At 27.8% G+C, this 24,203-nt stretch overlaps 3 protein-coding genes across 3 annotated transcripts in view; 2 read left to right on the forward strand and 1 right to left on the reverse strand.

Annotated features, from left to right (window-relative positions):
• LOC132922603 (cubilin-like) overlaps positions 1 to 11,904 on the forward strand; it is a 28,627-nt gene extending 16,723 nt beyond the window's left edge. Inside the window, exons 42-62 of the mRNA XM_060986194.1 lie at positions 215 to 379; positions 634 to 839; positions 1,025 to 1,202; positions 1,698 to 1,889; positions 1,966 to 2,066; positions 2,129 to 2,308; positions 3,149 to 3,556; positions 3,782 to 3,925; positions 3,993 to 4,155; positions 5,440 to 5,637; positions 6,901 to 7,042; positions 7,114 to 7,376; positions 7,788 to 7,996; positions 8,570 to 8,735; positions 8,804 to 9,015; positions 9,909 to 10,062; positions 10,159 to 10,343; positions 10,404 to 10,569; positions 10,976 to 11,116; positions 11,524 to 11,630; positions 11,718 to 11,904. Coding sequence (XP_060842177.1) covers positions 215 to 379; positions 634 to 839; positions 1,025 to 1,202; positions 1,698 to 1,889; positions 1,966 to 2,066; positions 2,129 to 2,308; positions 3,149 to 3,556; positions 3,782 to 3,925; positions 3,993 to 4,155; positions 5,440 to 5,637; positions 6,901 to 7,042; positions 7,114 to 7,376; positions 7,788 to 7,996; positions 8,570 to 8,735; positions 8,804 to 9,015; positions 9,909 to 10,062; positions 10,159 to 10,343; positions 10,404 to 10,569; positions 10,976 to 11,116; positions 11,524 to 11,630; positions 11,718 to 11,834 — 3,797 coding nt within the window. The 3' untranslated portion in view covers positions 11,835 to 11,904. The remainder of the gene's footprint in view (positions 1 to 214; positions 380 to 633; positions 840 to 1,024; positions 1,203 to 1,697; positions 1,890 to 1,965; positions 2,067 to 2,128; positions 2,309 to 3,148; positions 3,557 to 3,781; positions 3,926 to 3,992; positions 4,156 to 5,439; positions 5,638 to 6,900; positions 7,043 to 7,113; positions 7,377 to 7,787; positions 7,997 to 8,569; positions 8,736 to 8,803; positions 9,016 to 9,908; positions 10,063 to 10,158; positions 10,344 to 10,403; positions 10,570 to 10,975; positions 11,117 to 11,523; positions 11,631 to 11,717) is intronic.
• Positions 11,905 to 12,304: 400 nt separating this feature from the next.
• On the reverse strand, positions 12,305 to 13,567 carry LOC132922605 (piercer of microtubule wall 2 protein). Its single transcript, XM_060986196.1, has 2 exons — positions 13,443 to 13,567; positions 12,305 to 12,915 (listed from the first exon to the last, which is right to left on the reverse strand). The coding sequence occupies exons 1-2, from the start codon at positions 13,534 to 13,536 to the stop codon at positions 12,728 to 12,730; spliced, it is 282 nt and encodes a 93-aa protein (XP_060842179.1). The 5' UTR covers positions 13,537 to 13,567; the 3' UTR covers positions 12,305 to 12,727.
• A 6,200-nt stretch (positions 13,568 to 19,767) lies between these two features.
• Positions 19,768 to 21,141, forward strand: LOC132922326 (uncharacterized). Its single transcript, XM_060985793.1, has one exon. It carries the CDS (start codon positions 19,868 to 19,870, stop codon positions 20,897 to 20,899), a length of 1,032 nt encoding a protein of 343 aa, XP_060841776.1. The 5' UTR covers positions 19,768 to 19,867; the 3' UTR covers positions 20,900 to 21,141.
• The last annotated feature ends 3,062 nt before the right edge of the window (positions 21,142 to 24,203 follow it).

A 24,203-nucleotide genomic window follows, 5' to 3' on the forward strand; every position in this document is an offset into this window, starting at 1 on the left:
TATTTTTACAATTTTGTCTGTTTAAAATTTATGACATTAGAATATATATTATAAATTTCTATTTTTCTGTATAGCGTCATATAGTATATTATATTATGTTATTATAATTTACAGATCTAGGTACATACATTTTAATTTTTCATCGTTTGACTTCCTTTAGGGGTAGAATTAAGAGACCTATTTAATTATTTTTTTTATTATTGTGTTTTTTTAGGAGTAAAGATATCAACTATTTTTGGTTCCGATGTACCATTAAAAGACTTTAGATCATCCGGTCAAGAATTAATTATTAAATTCAAATCACACATTATAAACGAGCCATTTCGTATGAATAATACAAAAGCAAAATTTTTAATGTCATACCACACAGCGAATATTGGTAATTTAATTAATATTTACATGTAGGTTGTTTATTTACTCTAATTATAAAAATCAATCATTTGAAATAATCCTTATTGAAAGGACTTTTATTTTATCAAAAACAGTTACAATATTAATAACTAATAAAATTTCAAATAATCGTCTATATATAATTGGTTTTCTATTCAATGCTTTATACTACAAGAATAAAATGTTCGTTAGAATGAAATGTTGTTTTTATATATAAGTCCTTCTGTGTTTATTGTTCAATAGATTGTCATAAGAATTACGACGTTGAAAGTGGTGAAATAACCAGTCCTCCTTTAACTATTCTGAGTTCTCGAGGTATGTATTGCACTTATAAGATTAAAGTACCCAAAGGACGCAGAATTACTATAGAAATAATCAAAGGAAAATCGCTTGCTCAAACTTGTGAAAGGAATAGTATGCCAGAAAATATGTTTAAAGAAAAACTTGAAGTAAATATAAATAACTAATAGTTCTAATAATATATATTTATATAGACTTACAATGTATAAAATTCCATACTTAAATATATTTTAAAATGAAATAGATAACCCTAATATGGGTATTTAAATTTGAAATTGTGAACAATCGATATAAGTAACATCACTAATTTATATTTTGTTGAACGTAATCATAGGTTCTTCAAGTGATAAGTACGGTTATTCGGAATGTTGCATGTATTGACCCTGTTATTAATCCTATATCGTTAAACTATATGTATGAATCAATTTCAAACGATATATTGTTGATTTATGAAGGCCCAAAAGGTATTACAGATGGTTTTCAATTTAAATTCTCATCGGACAAACCTTCCAGTAAGTAAACATTATCTACAAATTTGCTATACGTACAAAGCTATTGCATACTCAAACTTAACATACAAGGAAAAGTGTATCAACTAATTTGTGAAATTTTATATTATGTAATTTATATTCTTACCTTTAATAGTATATGTATATAATTCCTGGTTAAATCCAAAGTTATATTTTAAATCTATGTCATTGCTTTTAATGCATTTATTTAATTAAACATTAAAAATCAGATAATTTCTTCAAGTCAAAACACTAACAGTACCTAATCTATGTACTATTAAACCTACATACAAAAAACAACTTCTTACATTTTTCAAATATTTAAATTTATTATTTTATTTTTATTTATTCTTCAAGAAGATAATGGGTCTCACTATACATTTTATAACACTATAAAACTACGAATAATGGACATTCAGATGTTTGATACAACACAATTATTATTTATTATTTTTTTTAAATAGATAAACTACAGTTATTTTTTTATAAATGTTATAGTTTGTGGGGGTATAACAGATGCCAGCATCAAAGGTACTCTAGAGTTTCCAGTTAAAAATTTAGCCAGGGGTTATTGCGAATGGGATCTTACAAACAAAAATGGAACGATTGTAATATCAATAAATTTCCGTATCGATGAAAGCCATATGCTTTGTCATGAAGACAATTATTATCTGTTACTGGCTACTGATGGTAGATATATTATATTTAAATTGTATTATTATAACTTTTTAAATGTATTAAAATATGAATTATAATTATTGTTTAGAGGATGATAGTGCACAAGTATTACTAAAAAGGGGTTGTCCAAAGTCAAATACAAACGACAAGTTTACAGTTCTAAGTCCTACGCCTATGGTTAAGCTTTCGGTAAAACATTTTAATTAAACAAGAATAATAAATGGATAAATAATGAATAATTAATATTTCAGGTGTATACAAATCCAATGAAAACTAACATCACGGGGACTATTGATTATAGCGTTAATTCATGCGGCGGACTGATAAATGGACAAAAAATAACAATAACCAGTACTAATTATCCTAAAAATTTTGGTAAAAATTCAAAATGTGCTTGGTATTTAAAACTTCCTGAAGGTAATAATGTAGATGTAAGTAAGCAGCAACGATAATTATTTACATACATAGTACTATAATACATTTTTGTTTAGGTATTGTATATTATTTATGGATAAAAATTATTTTAAATGACGAGTAGTAAGATAAATAATACTATATGTATATGATTTGTAGTTTAAGTTTTAAAGTAACTAAAATATAATATAAGTTGTAACCTTAATTATTGTTAGAATTAATTTTTTATGTGGGTTAATTATGTTATTACAACAATCAAATACAATTTGATATTTTCTCTATTGCGCGGAAAATAATTGAATAAAAAAATATACGTTTTTGGTGATAACTGTTCTAATGTTACAAATAAATTTCATAAAAAAATTGTAATATTTAATATGAATATTCTATCACGTAATGGAAAATGTGTTAATTATTTATTTGTTTAATGTTTGGTTGTAATGGAAATTTTAATACGATGTACACTAAGCGAAAGTAAACTAGCGTTAGTAAAATAATCGACATAAGTGACTAAAAAATAGGTATAATTGTTGATATGCACAATATGATTTGGTTTGTAAAAATCATAAAAAATATTGTATTTAGCCCAAAATCATAATACATATCTGTTAATAAAATTTGTATTCGATCGTTTCGGAGTTTTCTAATATTAACGTGACATTTAAAATTTTAAAATAACAGACATACTTACTTATAAACCAGATTTTGATGAATTTTATTTTAATTTCACTAAAAAAAATGTAAATATAAAGTATTTTCGTCAAAATGTTATACACAATAATATTATATATTCGTAGAGCATTCTACATAAACTTAGATTAAAATAAAATTTGAATTAATTTTCTTTTTTTTTTTAGATACGTTTCAATGATATTGATCTCGATTCATCGTGTGATAATAATTATGTTATGTTATACGATGGTCCTGGTCCTGAAAGTCCTTTACTTGGAAAATACTGTGGTAATATTTTGCCGGAGAATTTAGTAGCTGCTTCAAACGAACTATGGGTTATATTTTCGTCTGATGATGATAAAAGTAACAGGAGAGGGTTCAATTTAACTTTAGAATCAGTACAAAATGGTTGTGGCAATATTTATGCAATGGACCAAGGAGAAATTTCTACTAGAAATTATCCAAACTTATATCCAAACAACGAAGAATGCGAGTGGACTATAGTAGTGTTACCAGGCTTTAGAATCAACTTGCAATTTGTAGAACGTTTTAATTTGGAACAAAGTGTAAATTGTACTAAAGACTATGTGCAGGTAAAAATTATGTATACGATATTATATAGTAAATTATTAATTAATTATATAATAATATAGTTATAAATTTATAATATTGTATAGGTTTTTATTGAGTCTAATAATAATATTATCAAAAGAAAATTACATTTTTTGAACTAAAAAATGTCTTAATATTGCTATTTATAAAAAAAAATATATTTTAACTTTCAAAAAAATATAATTTATTTATTAATAATGAAATAGGTTTATAATTTTATAAATGACATTTGGACGCCATTCGGAGATCGATTGTGTGGTCGTCAAATTCCACCACAATTTAACTCGTCTGAAACAAAACTCAAAATTCGTCTACGAACTGATAGTGATGTACAAGGTGATGGTTTTAAAGTAAGTCAATGTTTAATTTATTCATTAAATAAGGTTTTCTAAAAAAAAATATTTTTTTTTTATTTAGATCAAGTGGAATAGTTTTTGTGGTGGAATTTTTACTCAAACTATCGGTAAAATCTTTTCACCAAATTATCCAAAACAGTATCCGAATAATATAGAATGCAACTATACGATATCGGCCCCTGGAGAAGAAATAAATTTAATTTTTAATTCATTTGAACTGGAAGGTAACTTATTATTCAATATTATAATTTATATTTATATGTGTATTTACTATACGTATTGTTTTCATATATTATTGTTGAATAAAACATCAATAAATGGTTTTTTTTTAAATTTGGGAATTTCCTATACTATATATATAATTATAACAACAATAATATGTATATAGTAGATTTCGAGTGAACTTTAACTTTGAACAGTTCATGGCATAGTATAATGGATATATATAGTTTATTGTAAACGAATGATGATTCGTAGCAGAGAAAATGTGAACTTCTATATCCAGGAATATTAATTCATGTTGTGTATTACCTATATTTATGTTATTAATTATTATTACTATTCCTTATTTCGTTCACAATTTTCCAACACATTAAATAATATTACTTAATAATGGAGTTTCGTTGAACACAGAACCGCAGAAATCGTGTAAAATGTATAATAGTGATACATGTCACCATATATTATGACAACAATACAATAACAATAAACATCATTGGTGACTAGTTTTAAATCTACGATTAATTCTTTTTAAATCACAATAAAATAATTAACATGTTTGTGGTAAAATCTTTATTTTCCACCTAACAAGACACTACAGTGTAGTGACTACAACTACATATGTTGTTTTCTTCTTAGGGTATCGTACAACGTAGAACATAGCACATTTTTTCAATAATACCGAGTTTGTGTTGTTAAATTTAATATTGGAGTACATTATGAAATTGTTGAAATGATTAAAAAGGCAAGAACATTATCATTATTTCTAGTTTCGTTGATATTTAATTAGGTTAGATTTACTGGAGGGTATACTTTAAGTCGTAAGTGTAAAAATGATTTATATCAGACACCAATTAAATTAATTAATATAACTAATGTATACAAGTGGTATATATGTGTGGTATTCTACATTTTTTTTGGTGTACGGAAAACAATTAAATCATATACCTATATAATTCAAAAAATGTATCAATGAGTATGGTAACGTAAATATATTAATCATCGGCTGTTATAAGAGAAACCTTAAAAAAAAAAAATTGTTTTCAGATTTCGTGATCATTTTTTTTTTTCAGTTGCTTTAGTATCGTTTACTAGGGAAAAGCTAGTACAATAAAAGCAGTACTTTACAATGGAAACTGTAACGCGAAATTGGTTAGAAAAAAGGTCTATCTAGTCTTGAAAAAAACTTAAAACATAATATTTATGTTATATATGTTAACTAAAAACTAACGTGTAATGTATAATGAAAAAAAACCAAACAAATAATTATCATTTTTATGAATATGCAGACCAGAAATGTCAATATGACAATTTGAAAATTTACAACAAGGCAGGCGTGTTTGACGATGAAACACGTCATTTCGTGGCCACATATTGTGGGAATAACGTACCACATCCAATGACGTTTACGAATAGTGTCATGATGATATTCAAGGCGGACTTTTATATCACATTTAGTGGATTCGAAATACAATATGTGATTCAAAGTAAATAACAAACCTAATATTTAATATTAAAGCATGTATACATATAATTAATATTTTAATACAATTTAATCTATTATTTATCTGAATAGATATTTACCAATATGTGGTCTACGTCTACCGTAATAATAATAATAATATGCAGTCTATAATACAAATTTAATTAAATTCAACGATTTTACATGAAATAATTATAATAATTAAAACTAAAATTAAATAATCAAAATAAAATATATATGAAAATAAAATTAAAATAAACTTATGATTTATATAGTTTAGAAATAAAAATAAAAATATCTGTGTAATTTAACTAGATTCTTTAGTTGAAAAATAAACAAAAAAATTATTTTACTAGTATTTTAAAAATTCCATTACAATTTATAAATATGCTTTAATACTGGTCGGAGTAACTCATCGCTATCATACACAACAATAAGCTACACCGCTTCGACTGAATTACTATTATTTATAATAACATACAAAATTTATAATATTATTACTGAGATATGCAATGTCAAAGTGTGTGTCACTTGGAGATATAAATGTAAAATGCGGGACATGATAGACATGGCTGTAATGATAGTTAAAACTACAAATTGATATACAATATTATGTTTGAGAACATTATACCTTTGTGAATTATCGTTTTTATTTTTTTGATATCATTTATACGAAAAAAGTTCTTATTGTTTCAAAATCCATTATTTTTTAACTTGAATAACTTTGTTTGTAGTTCCGTTATCGAAAAAATAAAAACGATAATATTCACAGCCAAAGTTCTCCTTTTTATGTAATGAAATTTTCGTGTCTTAGTTATGACTGTAGCCTTTTCAGTCCTTTCCCGCGCAAAATAGTTTTTGTTATGTTTTACATTTATAAGGTGGAGATAAACCATGCGGGTGTAGTGTCCTCTTAAAATTTAAAAACCTAATGATTAATTAAGATCATAAGATAAATTTTAAAAGAATATATTTTATAATAGATTTTGTATACAATTAATGAATTTCATTATTGTATTTTCAAATATATAATAGGTTTAGCTTATAAAAGTAATCAATCAATGCTTAGTTTAGATTTGTTTTAAAAATGTTCATAAAAATTTTTTTTTATTACCATTATTAACACTGCTAATAATATCCATTTTTTGTTAATTTTGTTTATAGTGGATTACGAAAATAACCACGATACAATAATAATTGTAGACTTATTTAAAATCGTTGTCTAAATTAATTTAATGGTACCTAATTGTTATATTTTTGTGTATAGGATGTGGAGGAGAAATTACGAGTCCGGGTATTATTAAATCCCCATTAGCTATTGACGGAATATTTGGTGATACTAAATATCCAGATGACGTAAACTGCACTTGGATTATACGTGCACCACCTGATCAAGTCGTACAGATTATGTATGTTTAATTATTTAGTTTATGTTATTAATGTTTCATTTAATTCGTTTTAAAATGAGTACATTTTACAGATTTACTAAATTTCACTTGGAAAATTATCCACCTCATTTTAATGAAAAAACACAAAACTGTTTATATCATAATGATTTTGTTGCCGTTATCGACGAATCTGACTTAATAAGTAATAATTCTGAAGGTTTACGCTTTTTTTGCGGAGTTTTAGATACAAAGTTACCAGAATTTGTGTCTAAAACGAATTCTACATATGTACAATTTATTAGTGATTCTTCAAGAAGTGGCGAAGGATTTAAGGCCGAAATTAAATTCACTTATGGTAAAGTTGTACATTTTTAATTGTTTATTAAAATTATTTACAGTCATTAAATAAATTTTAGTTTTTGTATTACCTATATTAGTTCCAAAATATTGAGTAAAATAATTAATACATTTGATAAAACTGGATGAATATTTTTATTATTTTCAGAGTTTATTTTAGACAATATTGAGTACCTACATTTTACAAGAATTTAGTTATTATCATGTTTTTACAATTTATTTTCATATTATTTTAAATTCCTGGACTTATTTCACACAAAAACCCGATACTATTTTTGCTAATTGTTTTTATGATCAACTATATAATGTGATTATTTGAACTAAAAATATTAAATAAATTTATATATATATACAATATATTCTATTAGAGTATATTCTATACCATCTATCAATTTTATTTTTGTCATAGGTGAATCTCATGGTTGTGGAGGTACTATAAGGTTAAATAACACGTCCAGTTATACATTGAAAGCTCCAAACATTACTGTGAAAACTGAGTTGGATTGTGGATGGTTAATATTAGTAGAGCCTTCGTATACTGTACAGATGCAGGTGATCAGTTACACAGAAACACCAAAATGTTCGAACACAACAAATTGTTTATGCAGTTCTATTCAGGTAACAATAATCCCTTAATATTTTAACCCAAAATTTATTCAATAGTTTCTTTTGTATGATAAACTAATGAATTTGATTAAATTATACCATAAATGATTGAACCCTGCAAGCACATCACCATTTAATCCATCGGATTAGGATCGATAAAAGGCCTATTAAACAACAATATTAAATTATGAATTGCAAACAATTATTTTGGAAATTCTAATATTATCAATTTAATACTAAAACTAATTGCTTTTTATATATTTTGCATGTACTTAGTTATGTAATAAACATTATATGCTAATATAAAATGATATAGTTATATAACATTTTATTATTATTTTTTTTGTATACAAGTTAACAGCCAAATTCTAAGTAAATTAGTTTATATATATAATAAGTAGGGGACGGATTTATATTATATATGTAAAAGAGTCCTCAAAATATGCTTTTAAAATTACTATAAAATGCTACAAAATATGCATTTATTTTTTTAAATGCACTTAAAATTCAATCATATTGTGATAAAACGACATAGTATATGAGGTTTAAAAAATGTATTAAATATATTAATGGTCTTAATTTTAGTTTTATGATGGTCCTGGACGTTCAGCATTAAAAATTCGTCAATACTGCTCAGGAAATGTAGACTATCCTCCATTATTATCGTCTGGTAATGACGCATTTATTAAATACTCAAGCATTGCTTCGGACGTAGATATACATTTTGAGATAAAGATAACACCAGTGATATGTAAATTATTAGTATATATTTAAAAATAAGAGGAAATACTTTAAAAAAAATTGTTTCTATTTTAATAGCGATTTGTGGCGCGAGTCAATTGTCTGTGACCAACCAATCAAAAGTATTAACGTCTCCAAATTATCCATTACCATATACGAACGATTTAATTTGTACATGGTACTTACAATTAGAATCTTTAAGTTCATCTCTTCAGTTACGATTCACGGATTTGAATTTAGACGACACCAACGACTGTTCATCTAATTATTTGGAAATAAAATACATGCAGGTGAATATCCCATTATTTAGTATAAAATAGAAAATAAGGGTTAATATTAGTCATTTGATATGCAAATACTTATTGTGAACTAATGCGTATAAACGTAATATTATTGTGGATTATGTTTTAATTTCTTACAATTTTTCAGTTAATGTATTAACAATGTCTCTTAGCATTATATTTTAATTATATTTAAATACTTATATTTTTAATAATATAATAAAAAATACTATATATAATTATAAAATAAATTTAATAATTAGCAAAATAAATGATCTAAATGATCTGCATAAAAATAAAAATAAAAACAGTGTATTTTACGAAAAAGATAACACAAACATTTCAAATATATAACCTGGAATTTTATTCTCGTTTTTATTTTTACTGAAAAACTTTGTGTGCATACGCAGTAAGATATTTTTTTTGATTGCACCTCTTTTTTAATTTGAATTAAATTGTTTTATCTCAACTACTTTGACTTATCAAGTTTTTTTCTATCTTAAGAATTAACTTAATGAGTTTAATTTAAAATGTCTATTTATACATGTTGTATTTATCGTGTTTTTTAATAATCTATTTTTAATTTAAAAAAATGTCCATTAATTAATTTAATTCAAATCCAAAAAAAGGAAATTCAACTTAAAAAAAAATTATTTTGCTGCGCATGCGTAAAATTTTGTTATACAAATTTTAAATTTTCAAAAATAAATCTAATATTACTAATATTAAGATTTTAGGAAGTAAAAAAAAAAAACCAAATACAATTTAGGGTTATAGGTTTGGAATTGAAAAATGTTATCTTTAACATTGAACATGCCGTATTATGCCATATTATATACACTTAAATATTCAAAATATAACATTGTGCTAATAAATTTAAATATTTATACATTTATATTTAGTGGTTGGAATGGTCATACAGTACTTTTCGTCTTTGCCACAAAGATCATGTATTTGATTTTATGGGTGAACCTTCGAAGATTTTTAAATTAACACTGCACACAGTAGCCGACCAAAAAACACCAAAAGGCTTTAAACTAGAGTATACGACAACAAGTATATATTTGCAATATTCTTAAAAATCATAGATTATCTGTTGACTGATTTTATAGTTAACACAATTCTTATATTAACCATGCAATTTAATCATAGGATGTCCAATAACATATACAAAAAGCTATGGGAATATTCATCATGAATATGATCAACAACTGTCAACGGGAGAAGAATGTTTATTCATAATAAACTTAGCTCAACCAAATTTAACAATTTCTTTATATATTACAACGTTCATTTTTTTGGGGTCATCGCAAACACCTATGTCTAATTACTTGAAAGTAAATTAGGTATTTATTACAACTATCAATTCCAAGTATCTAATATAAATTTAATTTTAGATTTATGATGGGTCGTCTGTCTTATCACCACTGATAACAACGTTGAACGATAGGATTAAGATTCCTCTTCCCGTATTTTCAACGGGTCCATCGTTGACGATCGCATTTAAAACAACCGATAATTATGTAGGAATGTTGGACATGAGTTACACTTCTACGGATCAAGGTACAATATACCCTATTATACGCTGTTCATAAATTGCAAGTTAAATTAACGATTTAAAAATTTAAAGTTTTCGTTATTTGCTTACTTAATTTAATTATACTTAAATAACCTGATATTTAAATCAATTTAATTTTAATTTTAAAAATTTAAGTTTATTTTATTTTATTACATTTCACTCGATTTCGGGTTTATAGTATGACATTTTTTTTACTAACGAAAAACATCAAAGAAGTATTATAGATAAATAATGCATAAACAGTATGGAGTTTTGAGTTGGTAAAAACAAAATAAGCTAGTGTTATAAACAATATTGCTTGTTAACTTGAGTTAAAAAACAAAAAAAATCATTTATTTCCCCAGCTTTGATAAAATGTGTATTTTACTACTATTTTGGATACAAATATAGGTAGAGGTTGCGGTGGAAAAATGTTCAATAAGGATGGCACGATTGTAAGTCCAATGTTTTCTATGGTATACAATAAGAACTCAACTTGCAGGTGGGATATTGCGGTTCCTAGACCACATCCAATCACGATTCAATTTAGAGGTGTGTATGCAGACTATTTGTAGATGTTTTATTATTTAAATTAATCTATAACATATTTTCAATATTTTATGATCGTCATAAGAAAAACTTAACATAATTTTTTTTCTCAAAAATTTAGTTTTTCTTAATGTTCATATTTTCAAAAATGTATATAATACTTTTCGATATAGCAACATAGTTAACTGAATCCTTACTGGTTGATATTTTTGATGAAATATTAAAAGGTTGCGTGAAGACGATAAACAACAATTAAATAGTCACATTTTAGGTCGATTTAAATCGTTAAAAAAAAAAATAATATTGTAATTGATCGCATATTCATTTAAATATTAATTATTTATTTTGTTCTTTTCAAGCTATATTAAATCATGTAGTACACATTGATATGGATTTATTTTCTTAATTAGTGTTTAACCTTGGTTCGAGAATGACATGCAACACCGATTATTTAGAAATTTACAATGTCGATCAGAAAACAGGAGAATCGTCGTTTGTTGCTAAATACTGTGGCGGAGTGAGTTTATTAACTGTTAATATCATAATATAATAATAAAGTTGTAATTAAATTTTGTTAATTTGACCATTTTGATTGTCTGTTCAGGATACTCCAGCGGTCCACACCAGCGAAACAGGAGCAGTTTTCGTTCGTTACGTGACAAGCACACGCAACACCGGTACGGGTTGGGTACTGCACTTTAATGAAAAAAGCCATATTTGAAACAGTATTATAATACTGTTTGTTGTCTACGAATTAAATAAAAATATTATAATAAATGATTCTGATTTTATTTGATATTTTAATTATTTATCGTATTTTTTTGCGTTAAATGTATTCCAATATATTTTCAAGTGTTTAACGAGTCTAAGGTTTATCAGTCATATTAGGCTTAGGATTCATGTGTATTTGCATTTATCGTAAATTCATTCATTATACCCGAACCCATATGGCCATTTATTGTATACTGTGATAAATCAATTCCTGGTGTAAGGTGCAATTTGGAAATTATTTGACTTTGACTTATTATAGTACTGCAGGCTACTATGGTAAAATTATATTATTTTTGTTATTGTCTATGTCTAAATTTGAAATGGTATAAGGAGTAAGACCCATCACCAACCGTATAGTGTTACTTCAACTCAAGCACACGGAGTACTTTATAACTTTATTAATTTAATACAAAATTTAAATGTTGTGATATGAATGATATTTTATATTACTAATACATAGATATTATTATGTTCTATTACATTATTAAAATGATGCGAGATATTTCTATTTCAGTAATCTTTTCGACCAAAGGCATTACTGTGTATACATATGTATTATGTATTATATAAAAATCACATTAAGCCTGGATTAATACCTAATTATTTTATTAGCCCTACTGCACGATCAACAACAGAAAACTACTAATAAAATAAACACAACCACAGAAATAATAATAATATTAGGAAAACTTAATTTATACTTAAATATACTTATTACTTTTACACAATAATATAAAGTGCTGATAACTACGAGTATTTAAAGTCACCGTGTATTTATTACGATTGATTTACAATGTGTCTATATTTTTATATATATTATTATGGATGTATTGTAGATATCGTTCACATGTTCAACGAGTGATCTCTATACATTCCTCTGATAAACTGCTCTTGCCCGAATCGCTGCGACTTTCCGTGATAACATTTCCTCGCAGTGTGCACAGTTGGCGGGAAGTACCCGTAATCATTGTAGGTAGTCGCGTAGAACAGATTTGTTGGAGTTCGTCTGGTTTTGCTGTAGTTCTGTAAACCTGTGACGTGGAACCATAATATTCGACATATTATTATACGTCATAAATAATACAGTACGAGTATATTTGGTGCTCTGGTAAAATGTTTGATGAATTTTTTTTTTAATTTAGAAAAGTTGTTGAAATTTGAAAGCTTATTTTGAGTGTCTAGTTATTAGTCGTTATCTATGTAAATAGAACTCGGGTGGGCTGGATACGGTCTCTGGTGCTTTTTTTGTCGAGTCGAAAAGTGAAAAGCCAAAAGTTGTGTTTGGATGTCTATAGTTATCAGCCACTCCCGTGACGACACGTTCCGGTGTTTTTTTATATGTGAAAAAATTTAAAAGTGTAAAGAGCAGTATGGTTGTATATAATATATGCCTATTTATCGGGATTAAGTGACCATGTATCATTATACGCGTGTAATCGATGTAGTCGTTACGATATCATAAATAAATAAATAAATACGTCTGCGCTCTACATAATATCCTATTCATATTATATCGAACCTAATACCACGTATAAAGTGTATAATATTCTGTACCTACCTGGATATTCAAAACGGGTGGGTAAGTTATGTGTTTTATAAAAATCTGACGTTTTTTCCTGAGCGCCACCTGAACTACCGTCTCTGTTGTCCATGTTGGAAAAACTCACTACGTGCTGCCGTGCATCACTGCACCGACTAAAATAAATTATAATATTGATCTAACTACGACCCTTTCGTAAATACCTACCCATCACGGAAACCACTGTAGTTATACTAAATGTATTTTTTTTATCGACCGTTAATTCAAAACATTTACATTAAACATTCAAAGGTATTTATGTATTAATATATTTATTATATAATTATAAAGGTTAACCTGCAGAAGTCACACGGTAAGCTATGGTTATTAATGGATGACAGCATATATTATATTTTAATCATTGTCGGTTACTTTATTTTGAATGATGGCACACATTTTTTAGTCATTTTTTTACTTTACCTATAAGTAATATATTTTCGGTGACTTTTGGGCAGCGGAATCTATATATTTATTAGTGTTGATATTTTTTTTTTTTGAAAATTAAATTAAAAGGTAAGAGATTTATTTTTGAAGTTCTAATATTGTGTGTACACTTATTTTCCCAGTCACTTTTTTTCGTTAGATGGCGTTGCCGTTATAATAATCGTTTTATTTTTTTTATTTCATAGGTTTTTGTATGAACCGATTGTGCACGATGAAGTTTTAAATTTTCTCGTGTTTCTAGTTCTTTACACACAGAATGATACGGTCGTGCAGGGGTTTCAGCTCGCACTAAATCATTTTAGTTGTGGGTGGATGTATAGCGGCAAGGTAACCAGAATCAGTAAGCTCTTTTAGTAGCTACTATATTATAGTAGTATAGCAATAAAAACGCTAAATATTTAAAATGACGAGTATATAATTTTAAAATGTATTACTACTGATCCACAATAAAAAATGTACTGGTTAATTCTAGTTTCACCACTATTAGACAATAATATAGCCGATTAATAGACAACAGGACTTATAGATTATTATTGGTACCAGAAATCTACACTTTATTTTAAATTACATATTTAACCTATATCTTTATATATATTATGTTTACTATTAACTAGTCAATCAAGAACCGCTTGGACCCATGAAACGAAAACTAGTTGGCCGTCATTTCATCTTCTTACAAAACGAGTTTTTTTTATATATCTACCATGATTTATTTAAGTGGGTGAAAAATTACCAGACTCTACCTCATCCGATCAATCTGATCACTACATATGTTGTCTATAGTATTAATCTTAAATTAATCATACAAAGTAGTCACGGAGGTGTAAAACATTTAAATATTTGTATTCGAATACTTTTTTCGTTATCGTATTTGAGTAGTAAATACTTTTATATGGTATTAAATATCAAACTAATGCATCTCAAATACATTTACATTTTGTACTTCTGTTTTATACACTTTTATTATTTTATTATAAGTATTATAATTTTGATTTATAAAAAGTGCTTTATTATCATATATTATATATACACTGTACAATGTACATTGTACATCGTTCATATATTTTAATATTTTTAAGTTTTTTTTCCATATCAGCAATAAGCTCAAAACTAATGCAATTTGTTATTGATATTATTTAAATATTATTTTAGTTTTTTAATTTTAAGCAGTACAGTAATTATAGGTCAATACATTTCTTCTACTCCATTTCTGAATTTATATATACGAAAGGCTAAAAAGTTATTTAAATGTACAAAAATGGGTAAAGTATGCTCTACATTTTTAAATAAAAAGTATAATTATCTAAATTTATTAAAGCATTTATTTATGTTGGCTATAATTAAATAAAACTAAAATATAATTATTTGATAAACTGTTTTATAATCATACGTTCTTTTGAGCTAATGTTTGCAGGTAGTTACAACTTTAGAGGCACGCAACAAGCATAAGTCATAATGCCCTAAAAATACCATATTATTTTCAATTATGTAAAAAGTTTTTTGAATTTAGTTTTCTTTCATAAAATATTTCTTATATTTAAACTTTTTTATCTCTAATTTTAAAATTTTCAAACAGAAGTGAGTTTGTAATACGCTACAGTTATAGATATTGTTAAAATGCGGTATCTTACTATTTTGTATAAGATATTTCAGTATAATTACCATAATGATAATAATATGATAGCTAATAATATATGTATTAAGTATTTACTAAAGCAGGTATAATAATATGTTATTTTAAAATTAAATTAAAAACGAAACATATTTTATAAGCAGTTTATAATTTTGTTTTATAATATTAGATTTAAATTTTTGTATAATAATTAACATGTTATACATTTTAAATGTTTAGATGGTAATCTAGATACTATAATATTACCGTTTAACATATTATATAAACCATCCATTGTTTATTTAATTAATCAAATAAAATTCGATGAGTGTTTTAAAGTTCTTTTTTTTCATTATTTAATATCGTACAAAAGGCTTGTAAATATGATATTTCTACGGAATTTATTGTTACAGACAAACTTGGATTTCACTTAAAACACATGTTGTGCTTAAAAAATAAATATATTATTGTATATTGAGTGTTAACGATTTTTACCCAAAACTGGTTTACTACAGAAAGAATGTAATTTGTAATATTATTAACTAATTGCAATTTTTAGTCCTATCCAATACCTATTTCGAATAGCGTTTGACGCGTATTAGTGCATGGTCTGGAAAACCGGTATATATATACGAAATCAATTAAGAATTTAAAAACCTTCAGCCTCAAAAAGTGGTTAGGTTGTTTTTTTAGCGGAAATCTATAAGCGCTAACATTTGTATTAAAAAGTGTGTACCACGATATCAGATGTGTTGTAGGTTCTGGTGCAATCGAAAAGGTAATAAAACTATAAGAACCAAAAAGACGTACGGCGTTCTAAGACCCGGTGTATCTTTAATCAGGGGGGGGGGGCGGCTTGATGATTATACAAGATCATACATTAGTACTGATTTTGGTACCGTAGAATAAAACGAATACATATAAATCAAGTAAATCAACTATGATTGCATTAAAAACCATAAAATATATCGGTAATCCGGTCAAGTATGAACTCGAATAGTATAGTGCGCATTAGGTTAATTCGCATTTAATCGCAAACCATTCTATCTGTCGTCTTGCGCGAAAAAACGGACGTTGGTAAAAAAAAAAACAACGAAAAAACACCAAGTCGCGCGACACACGTGTGTAAACACGCGTACACAGCACATCCACGACACTCGTAACACGTACGTGGCAAACGCGTCTCGTCGCCGTCGCTCCTCAATCCCGACTCTAAGCGGAACGAAACACGCACGCTCTGCGGACCACGAGAACAGAGTGAACTGACGACAACGACGGTAAAATCATCATGAAGTTCGCGTTGAACGTGGTCGCGTTGGCGGTCAGCGTGTCGCTGTGTACGTCGCCCGTCCAGCCGCTACACAACAACGTCGGCGAACTGTTGCTCTCGGTGACGGCGAACGACGATCTCTGGGCGAAGTACCTGAACGTGGGCATCAAGCTCGAACCGAAAAAGCTGTCCGCCGCCGCCAGGAATGTGCTCTTGGGTTTGAAGGTGCTGAAAAACTGGCCGAAGGCTGCGGATAAACAGGAACCGGAACAAGCCGCGGAACCCTCGACGGAAGGTCACGGACGGTCTCATGACGACGTCGTCGTGGCCCGGGCGTTGCACATCGTCACCGACGTGTCGTCCTACTACGACAAACAGAGCGTCGCGGTCGAGTTCGCAATGGGCGCGATAGTGTCGGCCATCAAGTGTAACACGCTGAAGTACGTACTGATGCAGTTGCACGCCATCGAGAAAACCAACGAGTTGCAGAACGAAGCCATCACCTCGCAGCCATCCGAGGTTTGGAATACGATGGTCCAAGTGTTGGACAAGATTTCCGTGCTCAAGAAATCAATCGATATGGAATTCGACATGTATCATCAGTGGGAAGTAATTTCCAATAAGAACATGGCCAAGCAACTGCCGTCGGAATTCAACGGCTTCAAGTCGCTGGTCGAGAGTACGCTGAACGAGTCGTGTGAGCTAAACACGTTCGACGAGATACTGAAGAATATGGAATTCAACAGTGAAACCGAAAACTTGGAGACGGCCACAGGCGCAAAGCAGATCTTCGACAAATGCCAGAAGTTGTTGACGAAAATGTTCAATGACCTACCGATCAGCTCCATGAAACTAGAGGTCTGGGAAAGTTTTCTCAACAAACCTCAATCAACAGAACCGAGTGAAGACTCTAAGGATGTGAATAACATTGCATGATTAGTTCTAAGAAGGGTTTGTTTCAGATGTATGAAAAATATAAAAACAAAAAATTACATTCCCGTTGCACGTTTTTATCGATAGTGCTGACAATCTACCACACAATATCCTCTTTGAAACCTTCAGGAAATTACATGCAATTTATAATTATTCCGACATATATTTTGACATATTATTTTAGTTGTCTTACTAACATAGTTAAGTATTTGTTTTGTGCATGCTTTAAATTAAGTATAATAAATAATAAATTATATATTTTATAATTTTTAATTCGATTTTATTTTAAAAATATATTAATATATTAACCAATATACTTATTTAGAAAATACATGATCTGTATTACTTTTTTAAAAATATTATATAAATTTAAAAGTATACCCATTGGTGTTTTCAATAATTTTAACGTTTCAAATATTATGTTTATTCTTGAGGAATTTGTCGAAATTAAACATAATATTCTAAAGACTATTAATATTTAGCTACAAAAAATTAATTGTTTTTACACTCAAACTGAATAATTTTAATAGCCTATTAATATAATTTTGAACCGAACGTCCACATATCTATAAATATATCACATATTGAGTATATGCTATTATTTTCCGATAAAGTGGAAACAAAAAAAACAGCAAAAATATCGCAAGACATGAACGTGGTGTTTTTATATTTGATCACAGGTCGTTTGTTAAATCGTAAGCATGAATATTGGTGATAGAGGAGAGGATACGTAAACCATGTTATACAATAGTAGACTGAATATACATCATAGGGAACAAAAACTGGAGTGAATTGGAAAATCCAATCACCTTCATTGAGCTCTAAACCTAGAATTAAAGAATACCTTAATATTTGGTTTAGCTTTTGTAAATATTATTAATGACATAACCTAACTTTATAAATAACCAATATATTATGTCCACTGGCCTTAATTGGCAGCTAATAGCTTCTAAAAATACATTTATGACAGCCAAAGGTACTGGATATAATTTATGATTTGTACACTTGTTAGCTTAAAGACAGTACAGGAATCGACTTATCTGTGATACTATGGACTCTGATCTGTCATATTTTTTGTAATGTTTATTTGCACTTCGTGCATAATATTTCCGTTCAACTATTATTATTTTTTTTTATTAATTTTATTATGCTAATATCTTTTGTAGTTTCCATAGCCAAAAGTTGATTTTTAGTTTTGAAATAGCCATTATTCTGCTAAATGTTTTTAGAAATACTTTTTATTCTCGTTGTTTATATTTATGTTTGATTTTTCTGTTATAATAATTTTATGTTGGCTAAAGTTGGATTATTTAAGTTTGCGTATTTTTTTCAACAATATTTTCAGGTTTTCTACGATTATTGCATTTGTGAGAAAGTTAGATAGTTTATCGATAGTTGACTTTTATAATATAAAAGTAATTATTTTTTTCATTTGAGTCATAATAATTAATAGGTTTAAGTTTTAGTTGTCATAAACCGCTACTAAATATGCATCTAATAATTGATAACTTGGTTTTTTACTTTTTATAAAATTGATAAAAGTTTAAGTAATTTGTTAAATCTATTATTAATTATAATATCCTTTTTAATAATTCATTTTCTGGTGCGTATAGACCACAAACTTCTTCATAAACATTTAACTTAACTCTTCATTAACAGTGTTTTATTATTTAAGTTAATGATGAATTTAAGCTATGTAACTAATAAGACATCATTTAATGTATTCTGGTGTCTGGTAGGTATATATTAGAAATATACTACTATATAGTATATATATATATATATATATGGTCAACTAAAAAACAAACTATTATTTAAAAAAATAATTAAAAAATTAAAACCAGAAAAAAATACTGTAAGTGTAAAATACTGATGCGAACAAAAATATGCGATCATGCGCTATTCATTAACGCTTTAGTTTCGTTTGTTTGCTGTGTCGGAACAACAAATTTTTTTACAATAAAACAATTTTCCATCTTGAGTGTCATTAACATGCTTATTGAAACACGTGTGTACATAATTCTTTGAAAACATGTTTGAGCTATATACCGAAAAATAAAAATAATCGAAGGCGGCGAAGTAGTGAGCGGTTAGGACGTGTTTCTGTGGCGTCCGCTCATCTGAATCAAAACTTCGACGACGACAATGCGCCATTTACCTGTCATCTGGATGCCACTGGCCCTGGTCACACTTATCGCCAGCCGGGGTATAATCGGCTTACCCACCAAGTCACAGCTGCGCCAGTTGATCAGTATGATCCTCTACGAGGACCAATTGTTCAACGACGTCCTGTCGGAGAACGTGAAACTGGACGATGTCGATCAGAAGATGTCTCCGTTTATCAAGGAGAAGGTGCCAGATATCAAAAACGTCGACCCACTGGTGACGCTATACGCGCTAACTTCCACTCACCAATACTATTCAGGCGATGACCTGAACTTGAGCGTGACCATCGTCGGCACGTCCATCATGTGCTTAACACACAAGCGCGTGGCCCTTCACCTGGCACTTCTCATCGGGCTGATAGACAAATTGGACGGTCGAGTGCATTTCCAAATGAGGTCTAGTGTTTTCACTCACGCCATTCCATTCTACATGGACATGTTATCGTCCGTCTATAAAAAATTCGATGATCTGTTGACCGTGTACGAAACAGTATTCGCTATGATTTCGTCGGAATCGTACGAAACTAACCTTACAACATTGAAAAACGAACTAGATAAGCTGAACGCTGTCATAAGTTCATCTTGCGTAGTTGACAAAATGAAAGAGTACTGTAGCAGGTTCAAACTGAGTAAGCTGGAAAATTGCGAGAACATTATTACCGAAGACCAGAGGATATCCGACAGCGTAGATGTCAACACTTATGTCGAATCTCTAAAGGAAAACGAGAACGCTATAATGAATCTATTTGACGAGATGGACCAGATCAGACACATGGACAGATGCATATGGAAAACCTTTTTGAATATACCAGATTTACCACTTGATGATCCGACTCAATTCAAAAGGACTGAAAAGCCCAAGTACAGGGATGAAGTTGAAGAAATCATAGAGAGGAGAAAATCTTCTTTAAAATATGACATGAAAATAGAAAATGCGAATAACGGCGAAAATAATCAACCCCCAGCGGCGGATACATCGGCATCATCTTCGGGTACAGTGACACCAGAATAGAGTCTTTGGTATTCTAATACGTTCGTTGATGTTCTATACTTATTCAAATGAATTGATTTTTGTAATTTATACATTACACACATTTATTTATACCTTATATACGAACCCTATATGTTGTATTACTATAATAATAATATTAAAATATTTAATATTTTTTTTTTTCATTAAAATAATATAAATGTTATTATTGTATTTTATTTAATAATTGCTGTTTAATATTAATAAACCATTCGATTAATAAATTATAGTTAAATTCTTTAAAGCTAATTGTATAAAATTATAAAATTAATTTTCATTAAATACTTTATCCTGATTAACCAAGATAAAAAAAAAATCAAAAAAATCTTGATTTGGTCAATATTATAAAATATAATCTTAATACATTCGATATTCTAAACTTACCATTATATATGCACACTAATTTACCTTTATTTTATCCACGATTTAAATGTTTTGTTTTTGTAATAAATATTACTTATCATCATCAACTACATTTTACTTGTAAAACAAATATTCACAAAAACAACTGTCTTCATATAATTTTTGAAAGTCACTTCTAAAATATAACGATGTAAGTTATCTGTTACAAAGCTCTGATTAATTACATCAACGGATGTAGACAAATCTGACGTATCACAAATCATTCTTATCATCTAATGACTGTTTTTGACTCAGTTATATTGTCCCATCTCCATAGAACATCCAGATAATTGAACAGATCTTGCAATTTCCATTCATTAAGACACTTAATATTGAATTCATATCTTTGACAGAAATGCGTGTTACTTTCATTCTACAATTTGAAAATAAAAAATATTGATTCGACTATCAAATACCTAAGGATGTTTTACCTTTTTAGCCGAACGATTAAGAAAATTTAAAGTTCACAAAAAACTCTCCGCTTACCAAAAAATTAATATGAGTAAAACTAATTTACTTGAAACGTTTTGATGTAATTTAATAGACTATCCAACTATACATTTTTTTTAAATTCAAAAATGTAATTATAAAACTAAAAAAAAAAATAATAATAATAATCTATATTTTTAAATTTGATTGTAATAAATGCATGCGGCTGATATCGATAATGATAATTAACAATTGTATATTTCTTTTTTAAGAAATTAATTTTCATAAGTCTAACACCAAATATTTTTTTCAAATGTTGATAGAAGTTATTTAATATAGCAACGTTAGAAAAAAACACATAAATTGAGTGTATTAAGTGTTTTCAAATTGTATGTTATTGATCGATTAAAAATTATCCTGTATTAATTTCGAACGACAGCTATGACCTGACCACCAGTTTCGCTTATCGTATTTATGATTTCCAATGCCATCCTAGTAAAGTTATTACACTCAAATTTACACATAAATACTAAACTTCTATTCTATAAAACTTCACTGAAACCTATCAAAACTTGTTATTATATAGGAATCAGTATATCCATTTAATATAAAAACTATAGAGTTGCCACAAATACCACTTGGCACGTCACTAAATATAGGCAATTCAATCCTAATTAATCTAAATAAAATTATCGAATCTGCAATATTCTAATACGCGTAACCATAAACATTTCTAAAACAATAATATAATAATCTGCTTGTTATGCAACTCGTTTTATACATTATTCTGGAAATTTCTTTAGTAGTTTACATTGAAACTAGTCTAAATATTTTCTTTAGCAATACTTTTAAAGCATGAGACTTTCTAATCATGTATTTCATAGTTTTATAAGTTTTTAAGTTATTAGAACATAATTAATTATTGAACCAAATTATGTAAATAATTTAATCATTCACCAATAGTAATGAAAAAAAAATATTAAAATACCACTGAATAACTTAAATATACTTGTAGTGTTTTACGACAAATATGTATAACAAATTGTATTGCTCATATTAAACTAAATATTATATCATATATGGATATTTTATTAAATAAAATGAGTTTTAAAATTAAAAATGTAACTGTGTTGTGACAAAATTACTAAAATTCATTCGATATATTCTTATTTTTGCATTTTTTGCACGGTTTGAAACTTTTTAAGTTCAAAAAAATGTTTGAAAATTGTATGACCACTGATGGATTTTTAAAAATCATAATGATAAAAACAATAGTAAAGTTAACAATATAAGTAATAAATTAAAACATAAGAAGTGTAATTGCAAGTGGATTTAACGCATTAACTATGCAATAGGTTTGAATAGACCTGCATGTGTTTAAATCCCATGTTCGTGTGTAAAATAATATCAAATAAAATAAATAAGTAACGGGTGTTGCAGGTGGTTAAAACTACTGAGAATAATTTGAATTGTACGTCATATGTAAGAAAATATAAAAGCCTATTTAGATTTTAGATGAAATATTTTATTCTATGAACAATCTGAGCACGAATTTGTTTTAAATGTTTTTTCGTGATTATTATATTTAATTATTTTAAGATTATGTTCTCTATACGGTAAATATTTTTGAAAGGCTCTTCGAGAGTCATTGTAGTCGGATTTGCTGTATTTTAAAATACCTGAATTTTATATTTGGTTTTCATTACATATTATTATTATTATTAAATATTCCATGGCAGCAATGGCTATTGGAGATTATAAGCAAAGTACAGTCGTGCTTATGTTTGGCTTTATTATTATCATATTTCGTATTTACAGTACCTGAAAAGTCATATTATAATATTGTATCCTCGTCATATTACAATATGATAGAGTTTGGTATAAGATTATAAAGACCACGTTTTTGTTGATGTACAATGCCTTATATTCTACTTATATTATTATTTAAATGTATTCAATAGATGTCTTTATTTTATTTTTCCTTGAACTATCTACCCGTATCTTGAATAATGATGCATGTTATTAAGACAAAAAAATCTACTGATATTTAAATGTCCTACGATGATCAGTTTGTTTCTTTTTTTTCTCCGCGCAGTCCATAGGCACCTAAATAATTCTAACATTATTTTTTTCATATTGTAAATTCTTATCGAGACGATTACGATAAAATGTTAAACAATACAAATACGATTGTCACAAATACAGCACACGGCCGAGTGCGTGCGATATGTTTACTGTGCGCGGCAGCTCGTTGTTCGACGTTTACTATACAAATATATTGTAATATGCGTTGTAGAAAAATGTTTTGTATCGTTGAACGCATGTATTTTTTCTGAGAGTACTTATATTTTTGAAATTGTTGAATACCCCAAATACTATCGTTCTAATACTTTATTAATTACGACTTTGTTTTAAATCGTGCTACAAATATCTATAATAATTGCATAAGATTGAA

Source organism: Rhopalosiphum padi, chromosome 2 (genome assembly GCF_020882245.1).
Source record: "Rhopalosiphum padi isolate XX-2018 chromosome 2, ASM2088224v1, whole genome shotgun sequence".
In the NCBI taxonomy this organism is placed as follows: Eukaryota; Metazoa; Arthropoda; class Insecta; order Hemiptera; family Aphididae; genus Rhopalosiphum; species Rhopalosiphum padi.

Coding starts and splice junctions, on each gene's coding strand:
- LOC132922326 (XM_060985793.1), top strand. CDS start 19,868: ATGCGCCATTTACCTGTCATCTGGATGCCACTGGCCCTGGTCACACTT.
- LOC132922605 (XM_060986196.1), bottom strand. CDS start 13,536: ATGGACAACAGAGACGGTAGTTCAGGTGGCGCTCAGGAAAAAACGTCA. Junction 12,916..13,442: donor CACCCGTTTTGAATATCCAG/GTAGGTACAGAA, acceptor TCCACGTCACAG/GTTTACAGAACTACAGCAAA.